Consider the following 18356-nt stretch of genomic DNA (forward strand, 5'->3'; position numbering starts at 1 on the left):
GTTCCAAATATTATTCCTCTTTCCCTCCCCTTGCCCTCACAGAGGCAGGTAAGCAATCAGATATAGGTTATACAAGTGCAAGTATGTAAAACATTACCATATTAGTCATTTTGTTATAAGAAAACTTGAATAAAAGAAAAAATGAAAGAAAGGTGAAAAATAGCATACTTCAATCAATATCAGATCTTCTTTGGGGGTGGATAGTATGCTTCATCATTAGTACTTTGGGATTGTCTTGGATCATTGTATTGCTCAATAATAGTTTAAGTCATTGACAATTCTTCATTCAACAATATTGTTGTCACTGTATACAATGTTCTCTTGGTTCGCTCACTTCACTATACATTAGTTCATACAAGTCTTTCCAGGCCTTTCTGAAATCATGCTGCTTGTCATTTCTTATAGCACAATAATATTCCATCACCATCATAACCACAGCTTGTTTACGCATTCCCCAATTGAGTGGGCATTCCCTTGATTTCCAATTCTTAGCCACCACAAAAAGAGCTGCTATAAATATTTTTTACTAATAGGATCTTTGGATATAAGCCTAGCAGTAGATACCCATTTAAAATAACCATACACGGCATAAAATACATGAGGTTCCACCTGCCAAGAGAAACCCAGGAACTATATGAACATAATTAGTATAAAACATTTTATACATATAAAGTCAGATTAAATACGTGGAGAAATACTATTGTTCATGTGTGGTCAGAGCCAATATTTTTTTTGGTTTTGTTTTTTGCGGGGCAATGCGGCTTAAGGTGACTTGCCCAAGGGCACACAGCTAATGTCAAAGTGTTTGAGGCCGAATTTGAATTCAGGTCCTCCTGAACTCCATGGCCAGTACTTTATCCAACTGCAGCACCTAGCTGCCCCCCAATATTTTTTGTATGTTATTTATGTTTTATTGTATTTTTATTTGTTAAATATTTCCCTGTTACTTTTTTTTTTTTTTTTGCGGGGCAATGGGGGTTAAGTGACTTGCCCAGGGTCACACAGCTAGTAAGTGTCAAGTGTCTGAGACCAGATTTGAACTCAGGTACTCCTGAATCCAGGGCCGGTGCTTTATCCACTGAGCCACCTAGCTTCCCCCCCCCCAATATTTTTTTAATGACAATTCTATCTAATCTACTTATTCAATGTCATCCTGTTTAAATTACCCAAAATTATTTTATTGAGCTAGAAAAAATAATAAAATTCATTTGGAAGAACAAAACATTAAGACTATCAAAGGAACTAATGAAAAAATGTAAAGGAAGTTTAACAATATCAGATCTCTGATGTTTAAAATCTAAATGTGTGGTCTCCTTAAATTAGAAGCTTTAGCACCAGTTTTGGGGCATTAAGCATTTATTAAAGCATACCAGGTATTCACATGGAGTTTAGAAAGTAAAGAAAAGGCCTGGGAGGTGGCTAGGTGGCACAGTGGATAAAGCACCAGCCCTGGATTCAGGAGTACCTGAGTTCAAATCCGGCCTCAGACACTTGACACTTATTAGCTGTGTGACCTTGGGCAAGTCACTTAACCCTCATTGCCCCACTAAAAAATAAATTAAAAAAAAGAAAAAGCCTGTCTAGCCTAGAGTTCCAGTGTTAAGGGCTAAAATTCTAGCTAAACTGTCTAAAATATCTAATGAGTGGTCGCCAATAAATTATAAACTTTAGCAAGAGTTAGGCTTTTAAGCATTTATTAAGGAAAACAAGAATTTGGTAAAGAGAGAGAAAGGCCTAGATTCCTATCTATTAAAGGGAGAGCACATTTCTAGCTCCGCTCTCCACCCGAGTCCAGAGGAAAGAGCCCGAGACTGAGCGCCAGTCTCTTCCTTCCTCCTCCCACTAGCCCGTGTCACTTCCTGATGCCAAAGAAAAGACTCCTGGTCTTGCCCTCAAAGACCTTCGCTTCATGGGCAGAACTCTTCTACAGTAAGTATCCAGCAGGTGGCGTCATTCCAATCATTACAGTCCCCCCTGTTGTTCCTCAAGAAACAAAATGTTTCCTTGACGGAACAGTAAAAACAATATAATAACTATTGCTAACTAATAATATGTGAACAACAATATAGAAAAGGAAGAGAGAAAGTTTTGTCCAGAGGGGCGATTTTTTTTTTTGTCCTCATGAACCGACGCTTTGACATTAGTCTTGCAAAGGGAGGGCCTCTGCAGAGATACATGTTACAGATGGTGTATATTATAACAGAAAGAGAAAAAAAACAACAAAAACAACAAATCAAACTGTTCATTTAAAGTCTCTGAAAGTCTTTTCTCAGATGTCCTCTAGGTGTAGTCGTAGAATGGAAGTCTTTTCAGGGGTTGATGTGTGGATGCTGGTAATCAGCCAGGAAAATTTCCTACAAAATTGAGCTTAACACAACTTTAAAATAGCTTTGTCAATAATAAAATCAAACAATGAAAGTTCTCAAAAACACGTCTAAGGGAATTCATAATCTTAGTTGTTACACATGAAACATATAATAAAACAAAAATTGAAACATTCTTTAAAATTATAATATTACTATAGTCCCCCTTATGGAGGGTAATTGAGAAGACAATTGCTGCAATATTAATTATTAAAAGTAATTTTTATCTTTGTTTCATCACTTTTTGCATCATCTGCCTAATTATCCTCATGCCATTATGAGAAATTTTAAAATCTAATATAATTAGTAACAGATGTCAAGGCCAAATTCAACACTGTTATTTATCATGACACCTGAGATAATTATGGGGGTTACCATAAAAGAACAGAGAAATGATGGGATATGAGCATTCCCACACTTGAGCAATATGTACTGCCCATACAGTATGCCAGGCTTAAAATAGATGGATGGAATATATGTCCATGCCACCGAACATATTGGAGGAAACTGAGTCAGACTTAATCAGATGCATGGGATTGAGATGTCCATGGCATCAGGCGTATAGGAGGGAGCATAGAAGCCAGGTATAGAAGTGAGATGGGTGGGATCAATACTTCCAGCCATCTGTACAATATTGTGGGGAAAAATAAAATAAAATATTAAACCAAGAGAATCCAACCTCAACATTTGTCAAAAGCCGTTCCCTCGGCCATACCTTGACTTCATGCATGTCTCCCCTCATGTGACAGTTCAGTGTCTGCTTTTGCATGTATTCCTCTTGTGATTGGATGGCACCTTGGCCAACTGGCATCTGATAACTCAGAATAAATGGCAAGTAATGTCTAAAATGATAAATTCCCATAATCCAAGTCTCATATGGATTTAAAAATTGAGGATAATAAATGATTGCAAAAAAATGTGAATACATCTTGACTCAGAACACAATAATAATTATGCAACAATTTCAAATATACCTCTTTTTTTACTTAGTATACAATTACTTTTGTGAAAAATCAGAACATATTTAAATACAAGTTAAAGCACAACAGAATCTCAAAGAAAACTTTTTTTTTGAAAAAAGAAAACTTTTACAAATGTTCCCCTCTTTTTTTTTTTTTTGGAATATGCTTATCAAAAATAATCCTTCTTTACACTTGCCATGGCAACCAATTCGCCAGGGAAATGCTTTAAAGAGTTCGATCAAATAATCAGTTGAGAAAAAAAATAACAAAAACAAACTCAGAATATGGGAGCACAATACTCCTAGAATTAACATTGTATTATGAAATCAAAACCATCTTGCAATTTTTTCAAAATTAGATAGACAAATGAATAGAAGAAAATACACATGGAACAATAAAAGACAATGAAATTCAAACTAGGGAAATCTAAATGAATATGAACTTAATATTAATAAGAGTATTACAAAATATAAACTTGATCGCATGACTATAAAAAGCTTTTACAAATATTCTCCTTGTTTTAGAAACTAAGTATAAGACACAATCTCAAAAGCATGAAAATCTCTGAAAATAAACCTATACCATTAATTCCAAAATGTATATGTAATAGCATAGAAATCCTATGTAACCTCTGAACTGACATTAATATTCTGAGTAAATTCAGAACACTTTTGATTCCGATATCTAAAATCCCCAATACTCATATCAATACCTTGCTGCTTACTTCTACATTTCTGTAAAATATATACCCTTCCATGGCAAGAGAAGAGTCTTGAACTATGTTGATGATTGTCATTCTTATTCAGCTTAAGTTTTTCTTCTTTAACCCCTCTATACTGTCTGTCAGTCTTTTCACCATAAAAATGCTTTATAAGATTACTAATTAAAGACAAAAGCAGGTTAGCAAAATTATGAACAAAACGAGCATATCTGGAATTTAAAGGGTTTTCTAAGGTTATCTCAGAAGCACAGCCAGGCTGGGGAAGGGCTGAGCCTAAAGCTGCAAATACAGGTAGAGAAAGCTGCACATGCGCATCAGATCTCTGGACTTCCCAGGCAGGGGAAGCAATGGGCTTAGCCATGGGAGGAGTAGAGGGTGGGGTCTGGAGAGGGAGGTGAGGACCAGCACAATTTGAATCAGACTTGATTTTGAAACTCAGGCCTGGATTCCTCTTCCCCCACTTTGCCTTCAGGGTGCTAGGGATTAAAAGCTTCTAGAGGGTGGGTCATTGCCTCCAGGCATGCAAAATTAGAGCAACAATTAGTGTTAGAATTGGGAAAAGCTGCAGGAATCTCTTCAGGTTTCTCTGAAAAAGCATGGTTGGGAGAGGGAGGATATTTCCTTGTGTGAGTAAGTTGCTGGCTCTTTTAACAAAAATAAAAAGAAAAATAGAAAAATCCACAAAAACAAAGCATTAACATGATCTTATCTCCCATTTGTCTGGTTAAACAGACTAAAATCAAAAATAGGGTAATTAGGGAGTTTAAAGGTCCATTCGAAAAAATCCAAAGGGGAAAACAGCCAGTACGCCAGTACTCAGCAGTTAAAGGGAGATCGTAGGGAAATTTCTTACCCAACCAGAAGATCAGAAGACTGAGGTTTAGCTTTTCCTCTTCGTGGTCAGCCATCTGTTAAGGGCTAAAATTCTAGCTAAACTGTCTAAAATATCTAATGACGTGGTCGCCCAATAAATTATAAACTTTACGAAGAGTTAGGCTTTTAAGCATTTATTAAGGAAAACAAGAATTTGGTAAAGAGAGAGAAAGGCCTAGATTCCCTATCTATTAAAGGGTTGGGTTCTTCCTCAAGTCCTCTGCCACGAGCCTGCTTCAACCACAAAACTCCCCTCAACTGAGTGTGGAAGCTTTTTATAGGTCTGGAGCAGAGGCAGTCCCTATGCACTGCTTCAAGTTCATTGGTAGGCGTCATCCAAATCCACTGGCTCACTGGACTTGAAGGTGGTCTCCAGTTGGGTTCAAAGTCCTTACCTTCTGAGAACAATACCTTCTTAAGGGCTAGCTAGGTGTGGTTACAATCTAATTAATTTCAAGTAGGGTAATCAGCAAAGTCAATCACTCTCAATTCAATCAGTTTAGATTAATCTCCAGGTGGGCCTTTGAGTATCTGCCAAATCCCATTATTTTCTCACAGATCTTAACCTGTATTACATGGTAGTAATAACCAAAACTTTCTGGCACTGGCTAAGGAATAGAAAGGTGGATCAGTTAAAGAGAGTAGACATATAGTACACAGTAGTAAGTGGTTATAGTAACCTTATGCTTGACAAATGTAAAGATTTAAGCTTATGAGATAAGATATCTTATTTAGTAAAAATTGTTGACAAAACTGGAAAGCTGTCTTGCAGAAATTGGGTATAGACCACTATCTTATGCCATTTACCACTATAAGGTCAAAATAGTTACATGACCCAGATATAAAGGGAAATATCATAAGTCATTTAGAAGAACATGGCACATGATATCTATCAGACTTATGGATATAAGAATTTATGAATAAACAAGAGATAGTGAGCACTGGGAAATTAAAATGGATAATTTTTATTTAAAGTTTCATATAAATAAAAACCCAAATGTAGCCAAGATTAGAAGGAAAACCGAAAACCAGGGGGAACATTTTATAAAAAGTTTCTCAGATAAAGGTCTCATATCTCAAATAAAGAATTTTTTCAAATTTATAAGAATATGAGTTATTCTTCAACTGATAAACTGTCAAAGAATATGAACAGTTACTTTTCTACTGAAGAAATAAAAGCTATATATAGTCACATAAAAATACTCTAAATTATTATTGATTAGAGAAATGCAAATTAAAACTTTGAGAACCATCTCAGAACTATCAGATTGACTTAAATGATAGAAAGGGAAAACGGCAAATATTGGAGGGGATATGGAAACATTGGGACACTAATACGCTGTTGGTGGAACTGTGAACTGATCCAACCATTTTGAAGAACAATCGGTAATTATGCCTAAAGAGTTACAAAAATGATCCAGTGATACCACTATTAGGTCTTTTACCCAAGGTGATCAGGGAAAAAGAAAAAGAACCTATTTGTTCTAAAATATTAATAGCAGCTCTCTTTGTGGTGGCAAAGAACTGGAAATTGAGAAGATGCCCATCAACTGAGGAATGACTAAACAAGTTTTGGCATATGGTTGTGATGTAATACTACTGTGCTATAAGGTATGATGTTTAGGGGTCAGCTAGGTGGCACAGTGTTGATAAAGCACTGGCCCTGGATTCAGGAGGATCTGAGTTCAAATCTGGCCTTAAACACTTGAAACTTACTAGCTGTGTCGTGACCTTGGGCAAGTCACTTAACCCTCATTGCCTCAGAGGAAAAAAAAACAACCCTCCCCCCCCCAAAAAGAAGAAATTATGATTAATGACCTTAGAAAGGCATGAAAAGACTTGCATGAAATGATGAAGGTTCAAAGTGAGCAGAACCAATAGAACACTGTATACAGCAATGGCAATGTTGTTTTAAGAATGACTTTAAGCAAACTAAGGTCATTTTAACTTATTATAAGTACACATTAAAAATAAAGGACATATGAAGACATAGATAAAAAGATGTACATAATAATTTTACATGTATATACCAATTTGTATCTAATGGTAGACATCTCTAGGGTTGGGAAATGAGGGATATCCAGGCATGGTAACAAGAGATGGAATGTTATAACCCAAGAGTAGCAAAGTCAGTGCAGCTAGATCACAGTGTATGTAGGATTGAGTAAAGTGGAAGATTTTAAAGGGAAAAGAGGAAGATTATGAAGAGCTTTAAAGGTCAAACTAAAGTCTTTAATTTGATCTTGGAATAGTTAGCTAGAGAACTCATGGTTGCAACAGAATTAGATCCATACTTTAGAAAAACTACTCCAGCAATTGAGTAGAGATGGATTAGAGTGAGAAGACACTTGAACTGGAGTGCTGACTATATGAGTAGAGAGAATGGGATGTATGAGAGATGCCATAAAGGTAGAAATGGGGCATAAAGAATAATCAGGAAAACAAGGTATTGAACCTGAATGACTGAGGAGAGCGCAGTGCCTCAGTAATAGGGAAGTTCAAAATGGAATTTAGTTCATTGCTTTAAAGGACAAAATTTTTCTCCATGATATTCTAGGCACTTTACTAAGAAACATCAAAATTGTAATCAAACAACCTTTAGCAAGCGATTGGCTGGCGACAAAATCCACTGGGATCTGTAGTTCTTCACAGTTTAAGAAGACAGGAGTGGCAGTCTTTCCCACCTGAGAGGAACTATAGATTTTAGTCAATCCCTTGTTAGTGGTTGTTACAGTAATTTTCAGAGATTTGTAACTGAAATGACAAAAAGTTTGTTCGGGTCTTAATCTAACCTGATATACAGGAATCCTACAAACTTAAAAGATAAGTTCTCTGCTAGGGTACACAAATTATATTGGCTCTGGAATCAGAAGCTGTGGGCTCAAATCCCACCTCTGATTGATTACCTGTAAACCTTCAAGTGTGACAATTGGAGTGACGCCATCTGCTGGTGAAATACTGTAAGAAAGCTCTGCCATGAGGGGAAGGCATCTGAGGGCAAGCCATGTAGTTTGGAAGGTCAGTTCCTTGGCGTCAGGAAGTGACATTTGATGTTTCTGGTTCAGACAAGAGGCTTCTGGAAGGAGGAAGGAAGCGTTGGGTCCTTTTTGTTCCTGACCTCACCATGGCAGGTCGAATGATGGGGTCTCTTAGAAATAATTAGATTTTTACCTTTCTCTCTGATCATTGGATCCTAATGCTCTTTAATAAACTTTACACAACTTTACACAAGTCACTTGATCTCTCTGCCTGTTTATCTGTAAAATAAAGGGCCAGACTAGATGGCCTCTGAAGTCATTTCCAGTCCTAAATCTATTATCCCAACAGGGATTTCACTCCTGAAGACAACCAATTCCACTGTTGGACAGCTCTGTCATAAACTCTTCTCTAGGTTGAGCTTTGAGGGGTTGCTGGGTGAATCGAGGATGTTGTTAGGCATCTCTAACTTCTGCTGCCACCTCACAAACAGAGGAGGGGCCAGGATATAAGTGGTCCTCCCAGGTAGACCAAGGCCATAAACAAGCAAACGTCTGTCTAAAATTGCCTATGCCTTTTCTTTTTTAAAAGATTCATTTCTTTGGGGAAGTCATTCTTGAGCTATTTTTGGCACTAAGTATAATAGTAGATGAACACTTTCCTTTCTAGTCTACACACAAAAGAAATTAAACAAATACCCTCCACAACAAAAAGGGCCAAAGGTAAGTTTTTCATGCCTCTATTGTTTTACTAATCTACCCTTTAAAAATGTAAGGCCCTTGAGGGTCTTTTGACAAGTCTGTTCAGCATAGCATTGATTTATTGTAGACAGTATAATTTAATGATATTTTACAACCAAGAGTAATTACAGTGGTTTTTATTATGTTAATATACTCTCGAGAAGGGATTTCTAAAATACGAAATGCTAGTTAACTACTTGTTCTATACTTTTAAACAGTTTTAAAATCAGTAAAAAACTCGTGGCCTCATGTATCTATCCCTTAGCCTAAAATAGACTACTTTCATTTTTCCTTCCCTGAAGGCAGTAAAAAGGCACAAAGAGCTATTTCTTCCTTAGTGTCTTTTGCTCTATTATTTTATTGCAGACCAGTAATTCACACTAAAAAATGTAAAAGTGAGTTACTGTTTTTAAAAATCCTGTATCACTCTTATGTCCCTGTATTGTTACCTAACACAAAGCCAATGCTATAACTAGGCTCTCTATTTTATGATTAAAAACCATAGAACACTAAGGTTGTATTCATTCTAAATTTGTGATCATTTGAACAAAAGTTGATATTGAAGTGTTTATTTACTGAGAATAGTTTAAACGATATTGTAAGAAATTTAAATTTCTTACACTAGTTTCAAAGCATACTCAAACATTTGTCACCTATTTACATAAAATTGATACCTAAACATAAACCCTTTTTATTTATTCACTAAATCATCTTGCCTGGCTTCAAAGATATTATTAGACTAGTGCTAGTTACTGTGTCCTTAAAATAGATTTTTTAAAAAGGCATCAGGTTTTTCACCAATTATGATTATACCACTCCAGTATTTCAAATTGGTGGTTAAATATGAGTATAGTGCTATGGGGATTATTCTTTACTACCTTGGTTCTACCTATTTAACATTTTGTACTCTCGTCTCTGGCACAGATTAGTTATTTAATAAATGCTTGATTGATAGTAAACTAAACTTAGGAATTGTACAATGGAATCTAAAACAAACTTATGCTAGAAATTCCTAATGCAGATTACCAAAATAGAGAGTACAGATGAATTTACCAAGTGGCTAATGAAGCAGAAAGCACTCTTTAATTTCACATTAGAAGAATGTCGGTTTTTAAAAGATCACAGATTTAATGCTTGAAGGCATCTAAAGAATCTCTTCATTTTAAAGATGAGGAACTGAGGAGCCCAGCAAGACAAAGTGAAAGTAGTCAAGCTGCAGAATCAAGACCAAGTCAGCTTTACTCCCAATCCAGCTCCTTCCACTCTACCAGGCACCTAGTTTTACAATGTCTGTGAAATTCACTGATAAATTTGTAAAGCAAGGCTCTCGAGAATCATTTTGGTGTGATATGATTGGCCAGATAAACTTTTTCATTTCCTTGCTTTACTCCAATACTGCTTTTGGAAAAAACGACCAGGTCGTTCTGCGGGTAGAAAGCGATTTCCCATATTCTTAAATCGACTTCGAAGCCAAAAACCGAGCAGCTTTTGGCTTCACTAAGTAACTAAGACAAATATTTCCCCAGACCACACACACCTTCCACTTTACAAGTTTTTATTTTATTTTTTAATAACAAAGCGTTTTCCCCCGTTGGCATGCTTTCAATAGGCTGTCAAGCAAAAACGAGTACCCACGTCTTCCATGCCCAGAACGTAAAAGTCTCCATCCGAACCGGGCGGAGGTGGGGACATAGATAAAGGGGCGATGGTATCAGCTCCTACCGTGGGCCACCGCTACAAACGGGTGGTTTTGCTGCTTGTTCAGATTTAACAAAATGGGGGCGGAAACGGTGATAATGCGCATTAGACTTTTACAGGCGGGGAGCAGGACGTAAAATGTTTTCTGTAGCACCAGCCGCCCATGGCCTCCTAAGCAGGGCGCTCCTTTCAGAGGGCAAAGATAGGCTCGTTATGGCCGTCCCTCTTCCCTGCCACCCCCGCGACGTCCTCTTTAAGACTGGCCCTAGAGCCGGCCGGCTGCGGGCCGCCGCCCCGGGCCCAGCCCAGAGGGCCAGGCCCTTCCTTCTCCTCCTCCTTCGGGCCTGCAGCCAGGAGGGCGGGAGTGACAAACACACACAACAGCAGCTGACCGAGCCCGGACACAGTCAGCCTCACAACCCTCGGGAGCTACCATGGGCCCAGAGGAGGCCGGACACCGCGGCGGAGACATCGACCACAGCAGCGGCGGCGGCGGCCCCGGCGACTCCCAGCTGCCTCCCTGACGCGCGCCAAGCCCCCGCCGCCGCTCCAGAGAGGTACCCGGCCGGCCGACCGCACTGGCGCCAGCCCAGGCCCGCAGACCATGGCGGGCGAGGGGTGGCGCGACGAACCGGGGCTCGAGGGGTGGGCAGCGCACGTGACGCCCAGAGCCCCGCTGCGACGAGGGAGACGCCCACTCGCCCCTCAAGATGGCGGCGGAAGGGACGCACTCGCATACGGAAGCCCCTCGACTCAGCGCAGTCGCCGACGGGAAGTGAGGTTCTCCGAGCTCCCGCCCCAAGTGTACGGCGACTTCGAGCCGCTTGCGTCCGCGGGAAGTGCCCGGGTGGAAAAGCGGACCCACACACAAGAGTTCCGCCCCGTGCCCGAGAAAGAGGAAGTGGAGGAGAGAGCCTATTATTACCTTAGGTCTCGGCAACACGGGCATCTCTCGCGCTTGGGACCTGTGGAGATGAATACGAGGAGAGCCACCCGGCTCAGCAGCAGGAGGCTCGGCCCACCGCCGCAGCCCTCGCCAGCACTACGGGAGAGGGCTGCGGGACCTGCGGTCTTCGGAAGGTGAGGGCGAAGGAAGCGATCGCCGCCGCCGAGGTAACGGGCTGAAGAGGCGCGTGCGCGCGCGCCTGGCCGGGCGGGACATTTCCCGCCAGCCTTAGGCGGCCGCAGCTTCGCGCCCCGCGGGGGGTCGTTTTCTTGTTCCAGTCTCGGCCCTCTCGCGAGGGATGGACTCCCAGCGAGGAGACCCGATGGTGGAGGAGGAAATTGATCTGGTGCTGGTGGGGCAGGGTGGGCACCAGGTCTCGCGGAGGATTCGAGCCGTCCGGGTGGGAGAGAAAGGAGAGATCGGGATGGCGTAAGCCGCAACAAAGCCCTTCAGCGCCCCACCTGTCCATCCTTCCACACTCCACAGAGGAAGAAAAGAGAGGCTGGGGACGGTAGCCCCCCGAGAGTGAGAGAGTAGGGGCACTAAACTCGTGTGCTTGTGTTCTGCGTGATGGGGGGGGCATTTGGCCCCCACCCCAGGCTCAGTGAGAATTCTGACATTTGTCTTGATTCCTCAGAGACCTCTTGGACTCAGTGTATGAGTATTTGTTAAGCGCCTACTATGTGCTAGGCACTGTGCTAATAAGCTCTGGGGAATCAAAGAAGGGCCAAAGACAGTCCCTGCGCTCAAGAAGCCACAGCCTGATCGGGAAGACAACACGAAAAACAACTGTATACAAAAGAGCAGGATAGATGGTAGGTAATCATTAGAGTAAAGGTACTGGCATTAAGGGGGGTCAGAAAAGCTGCTAGCAGGTGACGGGGTTTAGCCGGGGCTTGAAGTAAGCCAGGAGGCTGAGATGAGGAGTGTTTCCAGCGTGGGGATCAGCCAATGAAAATGCCGGAGTGTGGAGTGTACTCCGTAAACTTGGGTTATTACCCTTTTCCTCTTTATGAGAGTCTCCTCTCTAACATATGTCCTTGCCCTGAAAGGGTTGGGATGGGAGGGCAGAGGATGGTCCTCCATGGTTCGAAAGGAAGAGGAGAAATGAGACACCAACTCTAGTTATTAAGAAACCTGACACAAGGTGACTCTAGTCAGGAAGCGTCTCTTAAGTGCCTATATTATGTCAGGCACTGTGCTAAGCGCCATTGTAAGGAGGAGAGGGATACACCTGGGTCCGGTTATCCCAGGTATAGTTGAGGTTAGAAATTACCCCAGGTGTTTTATATATGGTGGGGAGGGCACTGACTCATAGGCAAAATGTATGCAAAGGATGTGAGTCATGAGTGAGGTTTGATAGACACAGGGATTTGAATTGCAAGGTGTTGTGGTAAGATCATTGCTGATGTACTTATTAAGCACCATACCATATATGGCTTTAATAGCCACTGCAGAGTGCTAGGAATATATGAAAGGTCAAAACAGTCCTTGCAAGCCATCGAGTGTCTCACATTTTTTTTTCCATAAAAATATTTTATTGGGCAGCTAGGTGGTGCAGTGAATAAAGCTTTAGCCCTGGATTCAGGAGGACCTGAGTTCAAATTTGACCTCAGACACTTGACACTTACTAGCTGTGTGACCCTGGGCAAGTCACTTAACCCTAATTGCCTCACCAAAAAACAAAAACAGTTACATGTAGAGATAGATTGCCAACATTTGTTTTTATAAGATTTCTAGTTTCAATTTTTTCTCCCCTCCCCCCCCAAGACAGCTAGCAATCCGATATAGGTTATATATGTACCAATCACATTAAACATTTCTGCATTAGTCGTGCTGTGCAAGAAGATCAGAGCAAAAAGGAAAAACCTCAAAAAAAGAAAAAAAAAGAGAGATAGTATGGTTCAATCTGCATCTAGGTTCTATAGTTGGGTTTTTGTTTGTTTGTTTGTTTTCTGATTTGGGAGCATTTTCCCATCATGATCCTTTGGAACTATTTTGGACCATTGTAATTGCTGAGAAGAGTCAAGTCCATCACAGTTGATCAATACACAATGTTGTTGATACTGTGTACAATCTTCTCCTGGTTCTGCTCACTTAAGTGTCTCACATTTTAATTAGTAAAACACATGCAAGATATACACACACACACACACCACACACATATTATATATATTTATATATATATAATATATCTATATATATATATATATATATATGTAAATATATGCACTGTAAATTGGAGGTAATCTCAGAGGGAGTCCTGTACATTGAGGGAAGGGAGCAGCAAAGGCTACTTGCTGAAGATATCATTTGAACCTTGAGTCTTGAAGAAGCTAGGACAAAGGAGAAAAAGCATTCAGGAATGTGGACGAGCAGATGAAAAGGCAGAGTAGAGAAATTGTGCTCAAGATATAGGAGCAGGGCTAAGTGTTACCTGCTCTCAGGAGGCTAGTAAAAGTGCAAGACTTGAAAAGCTAGGAAGGGGCCAGGTTGTAAACCGCTTAAAAGCCAAAGGCTTTTCTAGGTGGATTCCTGAAGGTAGCAGGGAAGTTTATTGAGTAGGGGAATGACCTGTGCTTTATGAAGATCATTTTTGCAAATCATTTAACCTCTCTGTCAATCAGTAATTAAATATTAATCGCCTACTATATGTCAAGAAAAAAAAAAAAGACAAAAAACATTGCTTGACCTCAAGGAGTTCTCTCTGGACCTCTATTGTCAAGTTCATCATACATAAATTAAAAATAAGTATAGGGGCAGAATAAAAGAATAGGGGAGGAAAGGGAAGGGGAGGTGTATGGGGTTAATTACATCATATGAAGAGGCACAAAAAAACCTATTACAATAGAGGGAAAGAGTGAGGGGTGAACATTTCTCAACCATACTCTGATCAGATTTGGTTTAAGAGGGAATAACATATGTCCCATTTTGGATAAAGAAACTAACTTACTTTTTAAGTAAGTGAAGAGGGTAAGGGGGAGGTAAAGGGGTGGGTACTAATAGAAAGGAGGACAGGAAAGGGGAAAGAAAAGGAAGGGCAGTTGATAAAAGGGGAGGGCAGATTGAGGGAGGCAGTGATCAGAAGACAAAACACTGGTCAAGAGGAATAGGGTGAAAGAAGGAAAAAAGTACAAACAAGGGGAAAAAAAATGGAAGGAAATACATAGTAATCATAACGGGGAATGGGAATGGGGTGGAACTCTTCCATAAAACAGAAGTAAGTGAATAGCAGAGTGGATTAAAAACTAGAATCCTACAACATATTGTTTACAAGACCACACATTTGAAGCAGAGAGATACACACAGAATAAAGGTAGAAGGTTGGAGCAGAATATATTGTGCTTCAGCTGAAGTCAAAAAAGGAGGGGTAGCAATCTTTATCTCAGACAAAGTAAAAGTAAAAATAGATCTAATTAAAAGAGATAAGGGGGGGGGGGGGCGCAGCTAGGTGGCACAGTGGATAAAGCACCAGCCCTGGATTCAGGAGGACCTGAGTTCAAATCCAGCCTCAGACACTTGGACACATACTAGCTATGTGACCCTGGGCAAGTCACTTAACCTCATTGCCCCTGCCGGAAAAAGAGATAAGGAAACTACATCTTGCTAAAAGGTACCCATAGATAATGAAGTATATCAATACTAAACATATATGCACCAAGTGGTATGACATCCAAATTCTTAGAGAAGTTAAGTGAGTTACAAGAGGAAAAAGTGGGGGATCTTAACCTCTCCCTCTCAGAACTAGATAATCTAACCACAAAATAAATAAGAAAGAAGTTAAAGTGGTGAATAGAATTTTAGAAAAGTTAGATGTGATAGACATCTGGAGAAAATCGAATGGGGATAGAAAGGAATATACCTTTTTCTCAGCAGTACAATCCCCAATTAAATACTAAATTAGAAATCCTGAAAATCAAAGGAGAGATTAATAAAATTGAAAGTAAGAAAACTGTAGAATTAATAAATAAAATAGCTGGTTTTATGAAAAAGTCAACAAAATAGATAAACCTTCGGTTAATTTGATTAAAAAGAAAACCAAATTCCAGTATCAAAAATTAAAGATGTGGGGCAGCTAGGTGTCACAGTGGATAGAGTACCAGCCCTGGAGTCAGGAGGACCCGAGTTCAAATCCAGCCTCAGACACTTAACACTTACTAGCTATGACCCTAGGCAAGTCACTTAACCCCAATTGCCTCACCAAAAAAAAAAATAAAGGTGTGAACTTACCACCAGTGAAGTGGAAATTAAAGTAATAATTAGGAGCTGTTTTACTCACTATATGTCAATAAATTTGACAATCTAAATGAAATGGATGGCTATTTACAAAAATATAAACTGTCCAAATTTACAGAAGAGGAAATAAAATCCTTAAATAAAACCATTTTAGAAAAAGAAATTGAACAAGCCGTCAATGAACTCCTAAGAAAAAAATCTCCAAGGCCAGATGGTTTTACAAGTGAATTCTACCCAAACATTTAAAGAAAAAGAAGTATAGGCCTTATTTATATTCAGGACAAGGCAAAGTGAGGTAGTGAAGCCTGGAAAACTGGATTAAAGTCCTTCCTCTGACATAGGCTGACTTTGTGACCCTAGAAAGTCATTTAGTCTCTCCAGTACTCTAAACAGTTTCTGACACTATAAGTCGCCTGCATTGCTAGAGGAAGTAATCTCCCCCCAGTTCTGTGATAATGTATAAAATTTGTGTCTGTTCCTTAGCATTATTATCTGGTGAAGGGCGTTATAAGCAAAGTTTATTATAAATGTGAACTATGTAGTCTTTATTGGCATTGATGACATTTGAAGATTTGTTGATTTTAGAGATTTCACATTTACCCAAGTTTGCATTATTATATATTTTGTATGTTTTTCTCTAAAATACTTTATTATATTTTTTCATGTGTGTGTCTCTCTAAAATACTTTATATATATATTTTGTGTGTGTCTTTTCAGCAAGATCATACATTTCTTTTTTTTTTTTTTTTTGTGGGGGCTATGGGGGTTAAGCGATTTGCCCAGGGTCACACAGCTAGTAAGTGTCAAGTGTCTGAGGCTGGATTTGAACTCAGGTTTCTCCTGAATCCAGGGCCGGTGCTTTATCCACTGCGCCACCTAGCAAGATCATACATTTCTTAAGGGCAGAGTTGGGGTCCTACCATTTTTCTGGATCCCACCCCGCAATTCAGAGGGTTCAGTTGATAGCTCATGATTGAGAAAAGGAGAAAGAAGATTATTGGTTTTCTATTCTTTAGTGGATCTTCCATTTCATCAACTTGAGAATCTTCGAGTGAAGATTGCAACCCATCCTTCCTTTTTACTATCTTGTACACAGAGAGCCTCCAAAGGAAATATTGGTTTCACTTCTTTAGTATTACTTCTACATACTTTGCTAGTAAACCTGAATATATAGAAATATTTTCTCTTTTGATCACTCTCATACATCTTCACTATACTTGCAATATTTTGGACTTTGTAAATTCCAAGGTAGTTGTTTTTTTAACCTTAAAGCAAATTAAAATTTACTAAGTGCCTACACTGTGTGCAAAGTACCTGTGCTAGATGCTAAAAAGAACTATAGGTGAATAAAGCCTAGAAAGCTTTTGACCTTATAGAAGACACTTAGAGAATTAGCTTTAAAAACATTAACATTTAAATGTCTAAAATTTAAACACAAATGCAGAAGATACTGCATTCAAAATTATTTATTCAATAACCACTGGGCAAGGGGGCAGCTAGGTGGTACAGTGGATAGAACACTGGCTCTGGAGTCCAGGAGGTCTGAGTTCAAATCTCACCTCAGCCACTTACTAGCTCTGTGACCCTGGGCTTAACCCCCAGATGCCTCAAACATCCCAGTGCCTTGTCCCAGTTGTCCTTGAATAGACTCTTTTTTTGGGGGGGGCAGTGGGGGTAAAGTGACTTGCCCCAGGGTCACACAGCTAGTAGTGTCAAGTGTCTGAGGCTGGATTTGAACTCCAGGTACTCCTGAATCCCAGGGCCAGTGCTCTATTCACTGCCGCACCCTAGCTGCCCCCCAGGTCCTGATATACTCTTGCCACTGGACCGAGATGACTCTGGAGGGAGAGAGTGAGGTTTATGACCTTGGCACAGGCCCTCTCTCACATAAAATCCAATTTCACACGACACAACCCAAGATGTCATAGTCTCTTCATAGACAAAGAACGAACAACAGCAATGTGCAAGATTACTTAAAAGCAAGGGATACATGAAATTTATACAGTTTTTCTCCTTAAGGAAGAGGATGAACATAACAAATAAGTATGATACAAAGTGGATATGTGATAGAGCAAGGTAGACATGAAGTTTTGTTTAAAAAAAAAACAAAACCCTGATGCTGTTAAGCAGAGAGCAGTGCTTTCCAGCCCAGGGATTAAGTTTCATTAAAGAGGGAGCACCTGAGCTGAATAGGTGTGTTGTTTTGTTTTGTTTTTTCCCCCACACACATTCTCAATTTTAACTGTTAACATATTTTGCTTTTTAGAGGATGAAGCATCTTCCAAACCATCATAAGCCAGACAGTCGCAAAGAAATCGGTCAGGAAAGTACAAACGAGAAAACCAGGTAAGAAAGGTCTCCTTTTCTTCTCCCTCGTTTGCTGTTCTTTGCTGTATGACTAAATCAAGTCTCCTCATTCTGCCATGCCTGCCATGTTCTCCAACTTAACTGTGTCCTTCCCTGAACACCTAGAAAACTGGACATAGTATGGAGTCTGACCTGCATTTTATGATGTTGGCTTGCATTTTAGTACCAATTGCTGTCTTCCTATTTTGTTGTAGTGAATTTTTTAAAACTTGCAAAATAGATCTGCTTCCTGATGATGCTAGCAAAGATCATCCCATTAGGCCATTAGAACATAGTCACTGATGAACTAGACAGAAAATGAAAGTTTATAGGTGCAATGAGGGTGTACAGGGAGTGGGTAGATAATGAAAGAAGGCCAATTTATGTTTTGTTGAGAGAAGGATCTCATAGACTCACTGCTGGTTAGTCCACACAGTTCTGTCCCCCCCCCCTTTTTTTTTCAACAAGTCTTTAATAAGTGCCCCGCCTTTTTTT

At 39.9% G+C, this 18356-nt stretch overlaps 1 protein-coding gene across 1 annotated transcript in view; it reads left to right on the forward strand.

Annotated features, from left to right (window-relative positions):
• Positions 1 to 10707: 10707 nt before the first annotated feature.
• Positions 10708 to 18356, forward strand: part of TOR1AIP1 (torsin 1A interacting protein 1) — a 38830-nt gene continuing 31181 nt past the window's right edge. The window contains 4 exon segments of the mRNA XM_044003761.1: positions 10708 to 11380; positions 11382 to 11446; positions 17782 to 17793; positions 17796 to 17861. Coding sequence (XP_043859696.1) covers positions 10938 to 11380; positions 11382 to 11446; positions 17782 to 17793; positions 17796 to 17861 — 586 coding nt within the window. The 5' untranslated portion in view covers positions 10708 to 10937.

Source organism: Dromiciops gliroides, chromosome 4, assembly GCF_019393635.1.
Source record: "Dromiciops gliroides isolate mDroGli1 chromosome 4, mDroGli1.pri, whole genome shotgun sequence".
In the NCBI taxonomy this organism is placed as follows: Eukaryota; Metazoa; Chordata; class Mammalia; order Microbiotheria; family Microbiotheriidae; genus Dromiciops; species Dromiciops gliroides.